Here is a 17628-nt window from a genome sequence, read left to right on the forward strand (position 1 = left end):
TTCAGCACCGACCGTCTAGCCATCCTCGGCTATGCAGTGCATGCTGGAGTCATAGGCCCAGATCCCGAACGCATGCGCCACCTCATGGGGTTTCCCCTCCCCCACTGCTCCAACGCCCTGCAACGCTGCCTGGAATTTTTTTCATATTACGCCCAGTGGGTCCCCAATTATGCGGAAAAGGCCCGCCCACTAATCCAATCCTCAGTTTTCCCCCTGTTGGCAGAGGCCCGCCAGGCCCTCAACCGCATAAAGGCGGATATCGCAAAGGCCACAATGCACGCAATCAATGAATCCCTTCCCTTCCAAGTCGAGAGCGACGCGTCCGACGTAGCTCTGGCGGCCACCCTCAACCACCCGGGCAGGCCCGTGGCCTTCTTCTCACGCACCCTCCATGCTTCAGAAATCCGTCATTCCTCCGTGGAATAGGAGGCCCAGGCCATAGTAGAAGCTGTGCAGCACTGGAGACATTACCTGGCTGGCAAGAGATTCACGCTCCTCACTGACCAACGGTCGGTAGCTTTCATGTTCGATAATGCACAGCGGGGCAAGATAAAGAACGATAAGATCTTATGTGGAGGATCGAGCTCTCCACCTACAACTATGCGATCCTGTATCGTCCCGGGAAGCTAAACGAGCCTCCTGACGCCCTATCCCGCGGCACATGTGCCAACACACAAGTGGACCGACTCCAGGCCCTCCATGAGGATCATTGCCACCCAGGGGTCACTCGATTCATCCATTTTATCAATACCCGCAACCTGCCCTACTCCCTCGAGGAGGTCAGGACCGCCACCAGGAACTGCCAAATCTGCGCGGAGTGCAAGCCGCATTTCTACAGGCCAGAGAAAGTGCACCTGATAAAGGCTTCTCGTCCCTTTGAACGCCTCAGTATGGACTTCAAAGGGCCCCTCCCCTCCACCAACCGCAACACGTACTTCCTGAACATGATTGACGAATACTCCCAGTTCCCATTCGCCATCCCCTGCCCCGACATGACCGCAGCCACCGTCATAAAACCACTCCACAGTATCTTTACCCTGTTCGGTTTCCCCGCCTACATACACAGCGATATGGGGTCCTCCTTCATGAGCGACGAACTGCATCAATACCTGCTCAGCAAGGGCATCGTCTCGAGTAAGACGACCAGTTATAACCCCCGGGGAAACGGACAAGTAGAGAGGGAGATCGGAATGGTCCGGAAGACCACTCTACTGGCCCTACGGTCCAGGAATCTGCCAGTCTCTCGCTGGCAGGAGTTCCTTCCCGATGCACTCCACTCCATCCGATCACTGCTGTGTACCACGACAAACGAAACACCTCATGAACGTCTTCTTGTCTTCCCTAGGAAGTCCTCCTCCGGGACGTCGCTCCCAACATGGCTGGCAGCTCCTGGAACCATTCTGCTCCGCAAACACGTGCGGGCGCACAAGTCGGACCCATTGGTAGAGAGGGTCCACCTCCTTCACGCTAACCCTCAGTACGCCTACGTGGTGTACCCCAACGGCCGGCAGGATACGGTCTCCCTCCGGGACCTGGCACCTGCTGGATCCCCCCCCACGCCCCCCCCCCACCCCCACCCCCCACTCCCACCCTCCGTCCCACCGGCGCACCTCACGGCTGCCCCCTTTCCAGGTGGATCGGTTCTTCCACTGGCCCCATCCGGGGTAATGAAGCTACCGAAGAAGCCAAAGTCATGTTCCCGGAGTCACGGATGCCCGAGTCGGTGCCTGCATCACCGCTGAAACTGCGACGATCACAGAGGACGACCAGGGCCTCCGATCGACCATTTGCTTCATTCTGACATGGACATGTAAAATGAATACTGTAAATAGTTGTGTAATGTAATAAGGCAAAACACTGTACCACTGTATGACGCGAGACCACCACCCCCGCCGGACTCTTTTTTTTAACAGGAGGGGAATGTGGTAGTCTGTATTAGGGTTATTACAGTACCTACCTTTGGTGTGGGAGGTACCCGAGGCAGCAATATCATTGGTGAAGCCTGCCTACTGGTTCAGCCCAGTAAGGCGGAGTATAAGAGCCTGCCTGCTGGTTCCGCCCAGTAAGGCGGAGTATAAGAGTCTGTGTCTCCCTAGCAGCTGCATTCTGTACCTGCGCTGCTGGGGGAAACATCTAGTCCAATAAAGCCTTCAATTGTCATCCAATCTCGCTTCTGGAGTTATTGATCGAGCATCATGCTCTTAGTGTCCAAAAAGGTTAGGTGGGGTTACTGGGTTATGGGGATAGGGTGGAAGTGCGGGCTTAAGTAGAGTGGTCTTTCCAAGGGTCGGTGCATAGTCGATGGGCCAAATGGCCTCTTCCTGCACTGTAAATTCTATGTACTAAATTTATTTATTGGTGTTTTTTCCCCCCTCAACATTTCAAGGCTTGCCATTGTGTTACTTGGCTCATTGATTGTGTACATAGCACAAACTGGGTGGGTGGACAGAGAGGTGTCGGGGGGCGGGAGGGTGCAGTGGAGCATGAGAGTATTGTGGGCATGGAAGGGTCATGTCATGCGGGGGATAGAGGTGGCATGGGGTGTGATTCAGGGGTGAGGTAGTGTGAGAGGTGAGAGTCGAACAGATTTTAAAACAATTGGGATGAGGTTCCAGGAAACTGAGGTGGAACTTCTAACCAGTTCGCTCTGGTACTCGCCCAGCCGCATTGCTGCCTCCAATCTTTTTCTGGGGTCAGCAGGATCAGAAATTTCCCAACTTGAGGATTCAGGTGAAAATCTGGCCCAGTGAGTTGCGTGCAGTTCTTCATCTTGCTTGTTACTAGACTGGAAGGTATGAAGAGTAGTGGGTGGAACAGTTCCACTGAAAAAATGGCTGCTCCCATGTTGCTGCAATCTTCCATAAATTAAAGCAACAACATTTAAATGAAAGGCACCAGCAAATGAAAAGGTATTAATGGGTCAATTCAGAAGAATACATTCCCTCGTGAAACTCCTTGAAATAATACTGTATAAATTGAAGCTTACTTAATTTTGAGAGTAGAAAATAAATGTTGGTCTTTTTTTGTTAAGTTCACGAATCGAATAATAAAATAAGTTAGATCCTAAACCCAAACTACAGGCCAATAAAGCTTAACTCACCTACATCCATGGGAATTACACAGGTCGGTGGCGATTTGAATATTACTTCTTGGTGTTGGAGTTCTAACCACATCACATAGCCAAATGTGAGATTGATGGGCTTTATATGACACTCAAATTCATTCATCTGCTCTAGACATTCTTTAATATCAGCATTGTGCCGTTCAGCATTCAGGTTATCACACCAAGATCCTTTCCTTTTCAAGAAAAAGGCAGAAAGACAATTTGTACATTGGTTTGATCAAATCAAATGATATAGGAAAAATGTTGAATGACTCTTCAGGCCTGCTTTACTCAGTTCAGATACTGTGCACCACTTTTACTAAGTGTGCAATCAGAAATTGTTCTTACTGCACCCCTCCTCGCTAAGATAAAAAATGAAATATACATTATACTTACATGTAATACTTTAGTGTGTAATTGCTGGCTGTTTCTGTTTTCCATACTCTTGGGAGCCATTTACAGATCATTGTTTCCATTGCACCATCAGTCTCACACGAAATGTTACTTTTCATATCTAATGACAAATAGCAAAATTACGAGAAATTTAATAAAAGCATTTTCCATACAGGACATGAAATGAAATGAAAATCGCTTATTGTCACAAGTAGGCTTCAAATGAAGTTACTGTGAAAAGCCCCTAGTCGCCACATTCCGGCGCCTGTTCGGGGAGGCTGTTACGGGAATTGAACCGTGCTGCTGGCCTGCCTTGGTCTGCTTTCAAAGCCAGCGATTTAGCCCTGTGCTAAACATGGGAAGCTAATGTGTACTATCCCAAAAATGATAATTCAGTTAAAGCAAAGAATATAATATATGTGTATACATATATATATGAAAAACATTTCTAGACAGGTTAAGTCTACACTTAAGTATACATCTGAATATCCTGCAAAATACTATAATTTTTAAATATAGACAATATATAGTCCAGGAGATTGAACAGAAGTATATTCTAAGTACCTAAAAATAGATTTCAAATATGGTATGCACTGTATTTATTCAATGTGTAAACCTATTCAGAAAGTAAGGCTCAATAATATAACAACCGATTTGAAATATTTTAGCATTACTTAATATATAATTTCACCAGTTGTCAAGAGTTCCCTGTAACGTACTGCAAGTATTACCAGTACAATAAATGTTATTACCTTCAGATTAAGTACACCCAGCAGTGACCTGCGATGAGTAGACACCTTTACAATTGATAGCCGTAACTTGGAATAAAACATTAATATAATGTTCTTTCAGAGGGAGAGAAGCTGACTCAAATAGTTATGACGGAATTTTCTAGAGGAGTCTTCATACCTAAACATAAGCACTACCCTGTTTTCCTGAAAGGGCATTCTATTCTGGGATACAATTCCCCAACCCATTCATCACCTTATCCAAGTAACCAATTTTCCTGAACAATGAGGCTATTTAATTAGTGGTGGAAGTGCATCTCAGCACCTTCATAGAATCATAGAATTTACAGTGGAGAAGGAGGCACCGGCACTGAAGCTCACGTATCTACCCTATCTCCGTAACCCAGTAACCCCCATTTAACATTTTTTGGACACCAAGGGCAATTTATCATGGCCAATCCACCTAGCCCGCACATCTTTGGACTGTGGGAGGAAACCGGAGCACCCGGGGGAAACCCACACAGACATGGGGAGAACATGCAGACTCCGCACAGACAGTGACCCAGCCGGGAATCGAACCTGGGACCCTGGAGCTGTGAAGCAACTGTGCTAACCACTATGCTACTATACTGACGTTTGGGGAGGAGGGAAGAAAAAGCAGGTAAAATTGTCAAAAATTGGTAATCTAGATTAAAAGTCTTGAATTGCTTGAAAACCAGATTGATTTTTTTTTTCAAACCATCAGGAAACATGCTGCTTATTTTCCAAAAGGATCTTACCAATTACGGTTATTTCAGCATAGCGATAGTTGCATGTACTTGTTTCTTCATTTTGAAGGCAACACTGTAGCATGTTGCAGTGGGATTGTCCATTTGATGTTATGTTAAGGAGAGTAACACTTGTTTCATGGTCATTGATTAAAGTATATTGATGTTCCGGAATTTTTTCATTCATGTTTAACCACCAGGCGACATTATTAGTGGTCAGGGTCTGATTATAAAAAACACACCGCACTGTAACATCCGAGCCAACAGTGGTCAGCACTTGAGGAGGGTAATATGTAATTTCTGTCAAAGAATATATGCATGTTAAAGAAATAAATATTTTTCTTGGTATTGGCATATTTATACATGAATTATATAACACTTGACTATTATTATCTTAAAATAAAGTACATTCTCTCTTTCTTTTATAAGGGTTTTGCCTGTGCCACAGATCTTCAACCTAGAGACCATGATCAACTCTCAAATTGCCATCTGAAAGTGCTCATGTTGTTCAATTAATCCTACCCATTCAACTTTCTCCTTACTGATGGAGGGAAAGGACACAGGGTTAGGAAAAGTCAAATGTTAACATTATCTGTATAAAAATGAGCTTATTAAAATAAACATTTTATGCCAACAGCATCAGTCTAAGATATGTCAATACGACCACAAAGAAACCTTACCAGTTATAATTATTTTAGCATTGAACAAAACACATACAGTGCTTTCTTCATTAAGCTGCACCAATATAAGGGCATAAATTGAATTTTATGCAGCAGGAATCATTTGTCCAGGAGAAGAATTGTGACTTTAAATGCTGATTAGATAAAGATGCCCCAGTGTTTCTTGAAGTAAGTCATTAATTTGAGTTAAAATCAAGAATAAAAGACAACATATTATTCACTATGTCATTAAAGTAGATGCAGTATTAACCCACTTGGGCCTGGTTTCCTTCCTGTCTCTCTACCATTGCTTCAATAATTTAGCACCTGTAAAATTTTAATGACCAGCATTCTTTTTGAAAAGGTCTTATTTAATGATGTTGCAAACAGGCAAAGATCACAGGACATCTCTTCCCATCCACGTATTCAGTCTTACACATAATCAAGAGGTGAACCGGGAGCCAGGAAATAGCCTCACGTTGTTTGGATGTAAAATATTTTAGAGAAGAACAGTACCATTACTCGGCACCAGGATTAATGGTGCCCGATGCCGACATAAAGGTGGGCGAGGTGATGGGAAGAAATTCCAGTTTTCATGAACCCCATCAAAAAGCGAAAGTATTCCAAACAGTGAGAGAGAAAAAGACTTGCACTTATAAAGCACCTACAGACTATCCTCTGGATATTCCAAAATGCTCTCAAGCCAATTAAATACTTGAAAAATGCAATCACTGCTGTGATGCAGGAAATGTAGCTGTCAATTTGTGCACAGCAAGGCTCACCAATAGAAATTTATTCATGACCAACTTATCTGTTTTTGATTCTGGCGCAGGGATAAATACCAGCCAGGACAGTTTTAGAACTGCCTTGGTCTTCTTGAATAGTGCTGTGAGTTCATTGCAATCCACCCAAGAGGTTAGACCTGGCCTTGGTTTAATGTCTCATATAAAGGTCAGCACCTACTGGGCCTCAATTTAATGTCTCATTGAAAATGCCACACCTCTTGAAAGTGCACACTTTCCTCAGCACTACACCGAGGTTCCAGTCTAGACTATGTGCCTAGGTATCTGGGGCTTGAACCCTTGAATTTATGATTTGGAGGTGTGAATGCTACCACTGACCCAAGGCTGATATCAGAACAGCTGAAACTGGATATTTGTACAGAAGATTTTTATTTTTTATCATAAATTTACTTATATTTTCCTGTACTCTGAAAATGCTTTTCATTAACTGTTATGCAATGTCATGGAAGATCAGACTGTTTAATATATACACTATATGGGCTCAAACGGCCACACTGCACCCTGAAAGCAGCTCACTGCGGCGCAGCGTGGCCGATAGAAGCCGGGAGATCCCGCTCCCGGCATCTATCCAGTTCTCATTGCCTCATGAGATCTAACGCGATGTTGCGATGTAAATCTGCTCATTGTTTGCGGGATCATGTTTAGGAAAATCTGCATATTAAAGCGAGACAGCTAGTCTCACTTTAATGTGCAGTTTCCGAGAATTTGGGATCGATCCCCTTCACCTTGGAGACTTCGGGCGAGCATCGTTCAGTGCTGGGCCCGCCGGGTCGGAGAATCGCCGGGGGCTGGCGTGAATCCCGCCCCCGCCAGTTGCCGAAGTCTCCGGCACCGGATATTCGGCGGGGGCGGGAATTGCGCCGCGCCGGTTGGCGGGCCCCCCCGCTCGATTCTCCCGCCGATAAATTGCCTGTCCCGCCGGCGTAAATTAAATCACCTACCTTACCGGCGGGACAAGGCGGCGTGGGCGGGCTCCGGGGTCCTGGGGGGGGGGGGGGCACGGGGCGATCTGACCCCGGGGGGTGCCCCCACGGTGGCCTGGCCCGCGATCGGGGCCCACCGATCCGCGGGCGGGCCTGTGCCGTGGGGGCACTCTTTCCCTTCCGCCTCCGTCACGGTCTCCACCATGGCGGAGGTGGAAGAGACTCCCTCCACTGCGCATGCGTGGGAAACTGTCAGCGGCCGCTGACGCTCCCGCGCATGCGCTGCCCGGAGATGTCATTTCCGTGCCAGCTGGCGGGGCAACAAAGGCCGTTTCCGCCAGCTGGCGGGGCGGAAATTCCTCCGGCGTCGGCCTAGCCCCTCAATGTTGGGGCTCGGCCCCCAAAGATGCGAAGCATTCCGCACCTTTGGGCCGGCGCGATGCCCGTCTGATTGGCGCCGTTTTGGGCGCCAGTCGGCGGACATCGCACCATTTCCGGAGAATTTCGCCCCTGGTCTCCACAAACAGGGACCAACAGAGCAGCACTCGTGGGGGTCTTCCAGGGAATCAGAGGCCCCCAGATACATGTCCTTTGGGCAGGGTGGATCCCTGGCATGCTAGTGCCACCCAGGCACCCTGGCAGTGCCACCTGGTTGCCAGCCTGGCACTGCCAAGGTGCCAAATTGGCATTTCTGTGTGGTGGCGATCGGGCTGGGAGTCCCCTTTGTGTGTGTTGAAGGGGGATGTGGGGGGGGGGGGGGGGGGGGGAGTGTGCAGGGACCCTCCCTTAGTACTTTGGGGCTTGGTGGGGGGGGGGGTCGGTTTTGCTTCGGGGGATCCAGTGATCGGGACACCATTTCAAAGTTCCAAAGAGTGGAGCTCCTCAGTGCACAAAGCGTTCCCTGCTGGGGCCCCCTATCTAACCGGGATCCCGTTTTATAGCATTGTGCTTCTCGACGCGTTCGCTATGGGACTTTATTTCCATTTTGTTAAATCCCGCCCATACACTCCATATGTTGGCCAGGAACGTACTGGAATTGTGCAATCAGTAAGCTACACCTTAATCAGGAAAGGGTGAAGCATGGTCTTGCTGATGCAAACTTATACCAGGCTGTCCAACAAAACTAATTTGAGTTTGCGGCAGAAAGCACAGCAACACTTCAGGAACCCCAGAAGGGATCCAAAGACTAGAAGAGTTGAGAACATCTAGTATTCCTCGGAGCGGGGCTTGGGAGTGGCAGGTAAGTGGCTAACATGCTTGCATGTCTGCAATCATTTCATCAAACCAGCAGACAAAGGAGGGGCCACCGTCACACTGAACTACTGCAAAGAAGTGTACCGACAACTCAACAACCAGGAACACTACAGATAGTTACCCGCAGATCCGACCAAGGAACACACCCGCCAACTCAACAGACTGATCAAGACCTTGGATCCAGACCTTCAGAGCACTCTATGTGCTCTCATCCCACGTACTCCCCGCATTGGAGATCTCTACTGCCTCCCGAAAATACACAAGGCCAACACACCAGGCTGGCCTATCGTATCAGGCAGTGGGACTCTGTGTGAGAACCTCTCTGGCCACATCGAGGGCATCTTGAAACCCATTGCACAAGGAACGCCCAGCTTCTGTCGCGACACGACGGACGTCTTACAGAAACTCAGCACCCATGGACCAGTTGAACCAGGAACATTCCTCATCACAATGGACGTCTCGGCACTCTACACCAGCATCCCCCATGATGACGGCATTGCTACAACAGCCTCAGTAGTCAACACCGACAACAGCCAATCTCCAGACGCAATTCTGCAACTCATCCCTTCACTCTGGATCACAACGTCTTCACCTTCGACAACAGGTTCTTCATCCAGACACACGGAACAGTCATGGGGACCAAATTTGTACCTCAATATGCCAACATCTTCATGCACAAGTTTGAACAAGACCTCCTCACCGCACAGGACCATCAACCGGCGTTATACACCAGATACATCGATGACATTTTTTTCCTTTGGACCCATGGTGAAGAATCACTGAAACGACTAAACGATGACATCAATAAGTTCCATCCCACCATCAGACTCACCATGGACTACTCTCCAAAATCGGTTGCATTCTTGGATACTCATCTCCATCAAGGATGGTCACCTCAGCACTTCGCTTTACCGCAAGCCCACGGATAACCTCATGATGTTCCACTTCTGCAGATTCCATCCTAAACACACTAAAGAAGCCATCCCCTATGGACAATCCCTCCGTATACACAGGATCTGCTCAGATGAGGAGCTGCATAACAGACATCTACACATGCTGAAAGATGCCCTCGTACGAACGGGATATGGCGCTCGACTCATTGATCGACAGTTCCAACGCGCCACAGCAAAAAAACGCACCGACCTCCTCAGAAGACAAACACAGGACACAACCGACAGATTACCCTTCGTCGTCCAGTATTTCCCCGGAGCGGAGAAACTACGATATCTTCTTCGCAGCCTTCAACACGTCATCGATGAAGACGAACATCTTGCCAAGATCATTCCCACACCCCCACTACTAGCCTTCAAACAACCGTGCAACCTCAAATAAACCATTGTTTGCAGCAAACTATCCAGCCTTCAGAACAGCGACCACGACACCACACAACCCTGCCATGGCAATCTCTGCAAGACGTGCCAGATCATCGACATGGGTACCACCATTACACGTGAGAACACCACCCACCAGGTATGCGGTACATACTCGTGCGACTCGGCCAACGTTGTCTACCTCATACGCTGCAGGAAAGGATGTTCCGAAGCGTGGTACATTGGTGAGACCATGCAGACACTGCGACAACGAATGAACGGACATCGCGTGACAATCGCCAGGCAGGAATGTTCCCTTCCAGTTGGGGAAAACTTCAGCAGTCAAGAGCATTCAGCCTCTGATCTCCGGGTAAGCGTTCTCCAAGGCAACCTTCAGGACGCACAACAACGCAGAATCGCCGAGCAGAAACTTATAGCCAAGTTCCGCACACATGAGTACGGCCTTAACCGGGAGCTTGGATTCATGTCGCATTACATTCACCCCCCACCATCTGGCCTGGGCTTGCTAAATCCTACCTACTGTCCTGGTTTGAGACAACTCACACCTCTTTAACCTGGGATTACCCCTCTCTCTGGATCTGTAAAGATTTAATTACCTGCAAATGCTCACATTCAAAGCATCATCTTGCATCTTTGACTTTGTCCATCTATATGTTTCTGGAATCTACCTCTTCATTCACCTGAGGAAGGGGCAGTGTTCCGAAAGCTAGTGATTTTAAACAAACCTGTTGGACTTTAACCTGGTGTTGTAAGACTTCTTACCATGCTCACCCCGGTCCAACGCCGGCATCTCCACATCATGCAATCATTTCAACATTGCTTCAAACAGTCGTTCCAATGTTTGTCTATTTCCTTTTCTGTTCGTAATTACTTTAAATCACTAAAAATTTGATTTCAATGTCCCAACACCCCCATTTTCACAGACACATTCCAGAAGGGAATCACAAATATTTTTGGAGACGACCTGTGGGCCCTCCTGCATGAAAGTGATATGAGCACCACCTTGATGATCCCCTGGGTGGGGAAGCACTGCTGGAAAATAAATCAAATGAGCTGACCAGGGCTGAAGCAAAGTACCAAACCCGGTGTGCCTGTTAACAAAATAAATCCAACCAAAATAAAAACACTGCACATCTACTTTTCTTTCGGATGCTGCTCGACTTGCTAAACGTTTCCACCATTTTATATTGTTGCTTCATGGTCTTTAAAATGACAGATTTGTTTATTAGTAATGTTAAATTGATCTCTCAGCAACAGCTGTCCATGAGGTGTTAAGCTCTCAGGGCTGCCTCCTGCCAGGGTGTACCGACTGAGACAGGTGGCAGGAATTTTAAATAAGGGATGGTCAGCTGCTTTCAGCAGATCAGAGACTATAAAGGCCATATGTGTCTGTTTACTCAGGAAGCCACCCAGCAGCAAATATGTTGACAAACTCCTTCAATCTCTGCCGGTCAGGGAGTCAGGCTTTTAACAGCGGAATGCCATAAAGTGAGTCATATAGCAGCAGGCTGCAAGAGGACATAATTGCTCAATGACACATTTCTATGCCTGCAAAGCTCCCTCAGAAAGTAATAATCAAGCACCAGAAACCCCTACACATGCTGGAACTCTGACACCTGCTCTGCTTGTACACCGTGTCAATGGTGAAGCAGCAATGTAACAGAGCGGAGGTACATTATGTAAAGGGATTTGACCATTGCCATCACATTTTCATTTTCCAACGGTTCTTGTGCACTGTTGGTAACAACCTTGTTAGTGCTTTGTTACTGTTTGATGCATAATTATTCCATTTTTATTGTTAGCTGAATTAAAGTTTAACTGCAATTCTTCACTGCTGTTGTTTTTGACACTATACCACCTGTCATGGTGCTTGGGCTTGTCGCCCCCAGCAACAGTACACAATATGACTGAAAATTGCTCAAGTCACTGGAATCGATCGGGTGGGGGGAGAGGCAGAGCGGTAGTTTAAAGATGGTGGCTAATCGTTAACTGAACACTATTTTAACCCAGTGTCATGACGCTCACTCTGGTCAGTTCAATCTTGTTTATAGCAACGCTTCAGGGTCCTGGTCTGCTCCCACAATTCCCAGATATAGCTGCCACTTGTGCCCAGCTCTTTGTCTAACTGACAAACTGTACTTTTTAAAATATAATACGTTTACCCACTGGGGTGTGTTCTGTGTCCCTTCGTGCCCTCGGCCATTGCTAACATTGTGCATCCAATCTTCACCCATTTCATAACAGGGGAGATATTGAGAATCAGGAGTTGCTGGAACAGAATGTCAAATTAAATAATACAGATGGTGAATTACATAACAGTGTCAGGTGAGAATTATAGAATCACTACAGTGCAGAAGGAGGCCATTCAGCCCATCAAGTCTGCACCGACCCTCTGAAGGGTACCCTACGTAGGGTCAGGGCCTCACCCTATCCCCTTAACCCAGTAACCCCACCTAACCTTTTGGCCACTAAGGGGCAATTGATCATAGCCAATCCACCTAATCTGCACATCTTTCGACTATGGGCGGAACACCACGCAGACACGGGGAGAAAGTGCAAACTCCACACAGATACTTGAGGCCAGAATTGAGCCCGGGACCCTGGAGCTGTGTGGCAGCAGTGCTAACCACTGTGCCACCGTGCCGCCCAATGGAGCACTGTAAGAAAAGATTGAAGGAAAGAGAAAGGATCACACTTACAACTTCTCTTAGGTCACATAACAGGAGGCAAATGTCACCCTCCTGACTTTTATGATCACCCTGAACCCCTGTAACAGGCTGCCCATCACAGAGCGCCAAATACATGTGTTTTCAATTCTGTGGGAGTTAAATTCAATATTGGTAGGAACACAGTAAAGGCATTAGTGGATTAAATACGCATTATATTCCCGGTCCGATTTTCTTTTCCATGTTGCGATGTATTACAGGTGACCAATCTGCTACTGTGCCTACACTGAAGAAAGATTTCTCCCCATTTGGGTTACAACAACATGAGTGTTTGCACTTTCCTGCCAGTGATGGTGTGTATAGCATCAGTCTTCTCAGCAACTTAGCCTATTCTTCAGAGACCACTGGCTTCAAACCACATTGCCTTAGAAGTTTTGCAAAATGACTTTGTGAAAAATCCTCCATGTACAGATTAAAAAAGGAAACTGAATTGCATCTGTGTAGCCTGGCTCAATTATCCTTTGTCCTTTAACCCCTTTCGCAGGGAAACAACAGGTCATCTTCACTCTTCTATACATGATCAAACCTGGCTCCCCGAGCAAAATGTGTAAAGGTTCATACATGAAATGTGGAATATTCGGGAGACATGCATTAGCATCTTTAGGAAAGGAGAAGCTGAGAATATAATAAAACCGCTTCTTTCCGAGGGAAGCAGAATTAGCTGCAAATCATCAGAACATTTGGACGTGTCAGGAGTATCAAGCACATATATTAGTACAAGCCAAAGAGTCAAACATGATAAGAAACACTTCCACGTGTCTCTTTAATTATAAAAAATGACAAGAGGAAATTTGGCTTCTCTAATAAATTGGATTGTTGCCCATGATTCTGAAAGAGACTCTCGCAATTCGTATCCCAATTAAAGTAGTGAAAATACCTCTGATTCTTTTCAAAAACAACTTTTTCACGGAAAAAACATGTTTGGCAAGCCTCTTTCATAATTTGCCTATTAGCAGGAGACTTGACATGAATCAAATCAGAATATATACGCCACAAAAAGTAGGCTCCATATTTTCAGTGATAGAGATGTCGCCTTGGATTCAAAAAGGTGCGATACAATTCTTCAGCATCCCCCAAATGGGTGGCATGCAGGGGGACGGGACGGCAGGAGGCCCAGAAATTGGTTTCATGGGTGGGGGGGGGGGGGGGGTTTGGCAGGAGGCCCAGAAATTTGTTTCATGCCTGTGTAAATTTACAGCGAGATCTTGCACTGGTGTCCACCATGGTGGGTCAGAAAACCCACCAGAGGCCAGCGTGAACCTCATTTGCATCCAACTAATGGGATGCAGATGAAGGCCCGACATTCCTAGGCCAGGTTATCTATGATGCTGGCAGGAAAATACGCCTACGTGAAATTCGTTTGGAAAAACGTGGCATGCAGGTGTTGGCACTTACTCAAACAATGCTTGGGCTGCCTCTGGAGTTCAGGATGGGACCACCTGCAAACCTGGATCACCACAGCAGTGAGTCGGGTGTGCATCTGCAGCTGGATCTTCCAGCTTCCTGGCGGGGACCTAGCTTCCAGCTTCGGAATGTTCCATCATCCAGTCTCAGAGTGCACATGGAGATCCATCTTCATTTTCAGGTGGTTCACCTTCTTTCTTTCGTAGTGGGTCAGTGATGTTGGACACCTTTTCAATATGGCACCCGGATGCAACGGCAATCTAAGCACCATCCAGGCCTGCCCCACCACTAAATACCATGTGAAACACCTGGGTGCATAATTAATTAGATCGGGGCCGGGAAATTTGGCATGTTTCCCCGCCAGCCTCTGCATTGGGAAAGACTGTTCCCACCACTGCCACAGTACTTAGTCTCAAAATAGGAGAATTCCTCCCGTGTTCTTGCCATGCACACACAATTCTGTTGTAGGCTGCGCCAGATGCCATTTTGGGTAGATCAGTAGCTCCGGCACTCAAAGCTAGATCATGTCGTTAGTTAGCAGTAGTGCTGATTTGACTCCAGTGGTGCCATTTTTTACTTCAACATTCGAGCTAATTTCTTTACCCTGTGCAGGTGAAGATGCATTCAGCAGCAAGGAAGACCTCCACCGTCTGCAGTGCTATTTGAAGGAATTATCAATCATCCTCCGAATTGGTTGATGATTGATTTCTACAGACCGCTGTGCTGAGCTTGAAATGAAATGAAAATCGCTTATTGTCACACGTAGGCTTCAAATGAAGTTACTGTGAAAAGCCCCTAGTCATCACATCCCGGCTCCTGTTTGGGGAGGCTGTTACAGGAATCGAACCGTGCTGCTGGCCTGCCTTGGTCTGCTTTCAAAGCCAGCGATTTAGCCCTGTGCTAAACAGCTTGCAGAAGTGGTTGGTGGTTTGTCCACTCATTTAAAATTAGTGAGGTTGTCAGGGAATAGTGTGTGAAGGCCTTGGGTCTCAATTCAAGGTGTGTTCATACCACTTGTTCCGAGTGACTGGCTCTCGCATCTCTCTCGTATCTTCTTGGCTTGCAGCATGACAAGGAGAATAAACAAAGGGAATAAACAGAGGAGGATCAGCTACCCGGAGAAGTGGAGGGGGAAGGAGGGTTCTCAGAATGAGTCCATTACTACACATGGTTTTCAGGGAGCAATCTCTATCTTTATTCATAGCTGGGTGGTGAAGATATCTCATCTTCTAATCCATTGTATTGGCTTGGGTGGGATGCTTATACAATGCATGGAGTGTTACATTCCAGGGGTTTGGCATGCTATCCTTTGTCTACGTTTAAATGGCTCAGAAACTTCCAGGACTGCCATCATGTGATCATTGCCGACCATTTTATCAGTCCTGCTATTTGTCCATTTTTTAGTTGAATAATTTTATAAAGTAGCGAGGCTGATGTCGATATATACATATTTTCCTTCCTGTCTCCTGGATGAGACAATACTAAATTTTGATCCTCAGAAGTTAAGCATTGATTATGAGGGAGGGAAAGCAAGAAGATAAGAAACTCGGCTGGCTGTTCTCTTGTTCTTGGGTGGTTGGATCAAAGCAACAACAGCAGAGGTCTGATAACAGATGACCTTTATTCGGTCAGGCAGGGTTGATGTATGCCTCAAGAAATCCCCAAAATGGAACCGGTATTTTCCCTATCTGTTCTTGAAGTGCTTACTCACCTTGAAATGCAGTTCAATAGGCAGCAACAACCCTCCTAAACCTTAACCCAATTGGCTGAATTTTGTGAAACTTGATAATGGGTGTCAGGTGGCTTTTCCAAAAGGAGGTTATCACATTTGATATACCTTCAATTCACCGAGAGGGAGAGAGAGCGAGTGAACATTAGGCTTTATTAATCATGAACTTGCCCAGCCAGAGTCGGTTGTACAGATGAATGCCGCCCACAGGCGGCCCGGTCTATATATGGCCCCGGTGAGGGTGGAGCCAGAGACGGAGCCCACCGGGGTTACAGTACAGTACCTGGAAGCAGCTCGTATCACCACTTCCAGGTCATAGGTTACAGTATCATACATGCATTAGGTGAATACATTCACCACATTCACCCCCTGTTAAAAAAATCAAGTCCAGCGGGGGTGACGTGGGGTCATTACATATTCAGTCTATCTGGAGGCCGGATCATTCTCTTCGACCTCCTCAGCTCTGGTGGTGCGGCAGGCACGGTTGTTGCAGGGGCGTTGTGTCTGGAGCTTGAGCCTCAGTCCGGCGTGTCGGAGATGGTCGGGGTGTGGGGATAGGCAGAGGGTGATAGGTGGCGGCAGTGTCGGCGCGGGACAATACAGAAGACCCAGGGGAGCGTACGGGGCGCTGGGGGTGGCAGCAGGCAGCGGGGACGGGAACCAGCTGGCGCCAGGTTCCGTAGGGGGACCGTATCTTGCCGTCCGTCCTGGTGCGCGATGTAGGCGTACGGGGGGTTTGCGTGGAGCAGCTGGACCCTCTCGACCAGAGGGTCGGTCTTGTGGCTCCTCATGTGCCTTCAGAGAAGGACTGGTCCCGAAGTTTTCAGCCAAGGTGGAAGCGAGACCCCGGAGATGGACTTACTGGGGAAGATAAACAAGTGATCGTGAGGGGTCTTGTTCGTTGTTGTGCAGAGAGTGATCTGATGGAGTGGAGGGCGTCGGGGAGGACCTCCTGCCAGCGGGGGATCGGGAGACTTCTAGACCTGAGGGCCAGAAGAACGGCCTTCCATACCGTCGCGTTCTCCCTCTCCACCTGCCCATTTCACTGCAGGTTATAGCTCGTAGTCCTGCTTGAGGCGATGCCTTTGCTGAACAGGTATTGACATAGCTCATCGCTCATGAACGATGTGCCCCGGTCGCTGTGCACGTAGACAGGGAAACCGAACAGTGTGAAGATGCTGTGCAGTGCCTTTATTACAGTGGCTGAGGTCATGTCGGGGCAGGGAACAGCGAAGGGGAAGCGGGAGTACTCATCGATGACGGTGAGGAAGTATATATTACGGTTGGTGGATGGGAGGGGCCCTTTGAAGTCAATGCTTAGGCGCTCAAAGGGCCGGGAGGCCTTTACCAGGCGGGCCTTGTCTGGCCGGTAGAAGTGCAGTCCCTTGTCATTGCCTTGACCTCCTCGGTGGAGAAGGGCAGATTGCGGGCCTTAATGAAGTGGGTAAGCCGGGTGCCCCCAGGATGGCAGAGGTCATTGTAGATAGCCCGAAATCGGTCATCTTGCGCGCTGGTGCATGTGTCGCGGGACAGGGCATCTGGGGGCTCGTTGAGCTTCCCAGGACGATACCTGATATCGTAATTGTAGGTGGAGAGTTCGATCCTCTACCTCAAGATCTTGTCATTTTTTATTTTGCCCCGTTGTGCGTTGTCAAACATGAAAGCAACCGACCATTGGTCGGTGGGGAAGGTGAACCTCTTATCAACTAGGTAGTGCCTCCAGGGCCGCACAGCTTCCACTATGGCTTGTGCTTCCTTCTTGACTGAGGGGTGTTGAATTTCAGAAGCATGGAGGTGTAGCGCACAAA

The 17628-nt window shown here is 47.7% G+C and overlaps 1 protein-coding gene and 1 long non-coding RNA gene across 3 annotated transcripts in view; one reads left to right on the forward strand and one right to left on the reverse strand.

The window, feature by feature from the left end:
- Positions 1-5612, forward strand: part of LOC140426397 (uncharacterized) — a 71885-nt gene extending 66273 nt beyond the window's left edge. For both annotated transcript variants that reach the window (XR_011948195.1, XR_011948196.1), the window contains one exon: positions 5421-5612. This is a non-coding gene — a long non-coding RNA (uncharacterized lncRNA). The remainder of the gene's footprint in view (positions 1-5420) is intronic.
- Positions 1-17628, reverse strand: part of lepr (leptin receptor) — a 194054-nt gene that overhangs the window by 88167 nt on the left and 88259 nt on the right. The window contains exons 9-11 of the mRNA XM_072511112.1: positions 5004-5291; positions 3500-3617; positions 3101-3297 (exon numbers count right to left, since the gene is read on the reverse strand). Of these exons, the coding sequence (XP_072367213.1) occupies positions 3101-3297; positions 3500-3617; positions 5004-5291 (603 nt within the window). The remainder of the gene's footprint in view (positions 1-3100; positions 3298-3499; positions 3618-5003; positions 5292-17628) is intronic.

Source organism: Scyliorhinus torazame, chromosome 7 (genome assembly GCF_047496885.1).
Source record: "Scyliorhinus torazame isolate Kashiwa2021f chromosome 7, sScyTor2.1, whole genome shotgun sequence".
NCBI classification, from domain to species: Eukaryota; Metazoa; Chordata; class Chondrichthyes; order Carcharhiniformes; family Scyliorhinidae; genus Scyliorhinus; species Scyliorhinus torazame.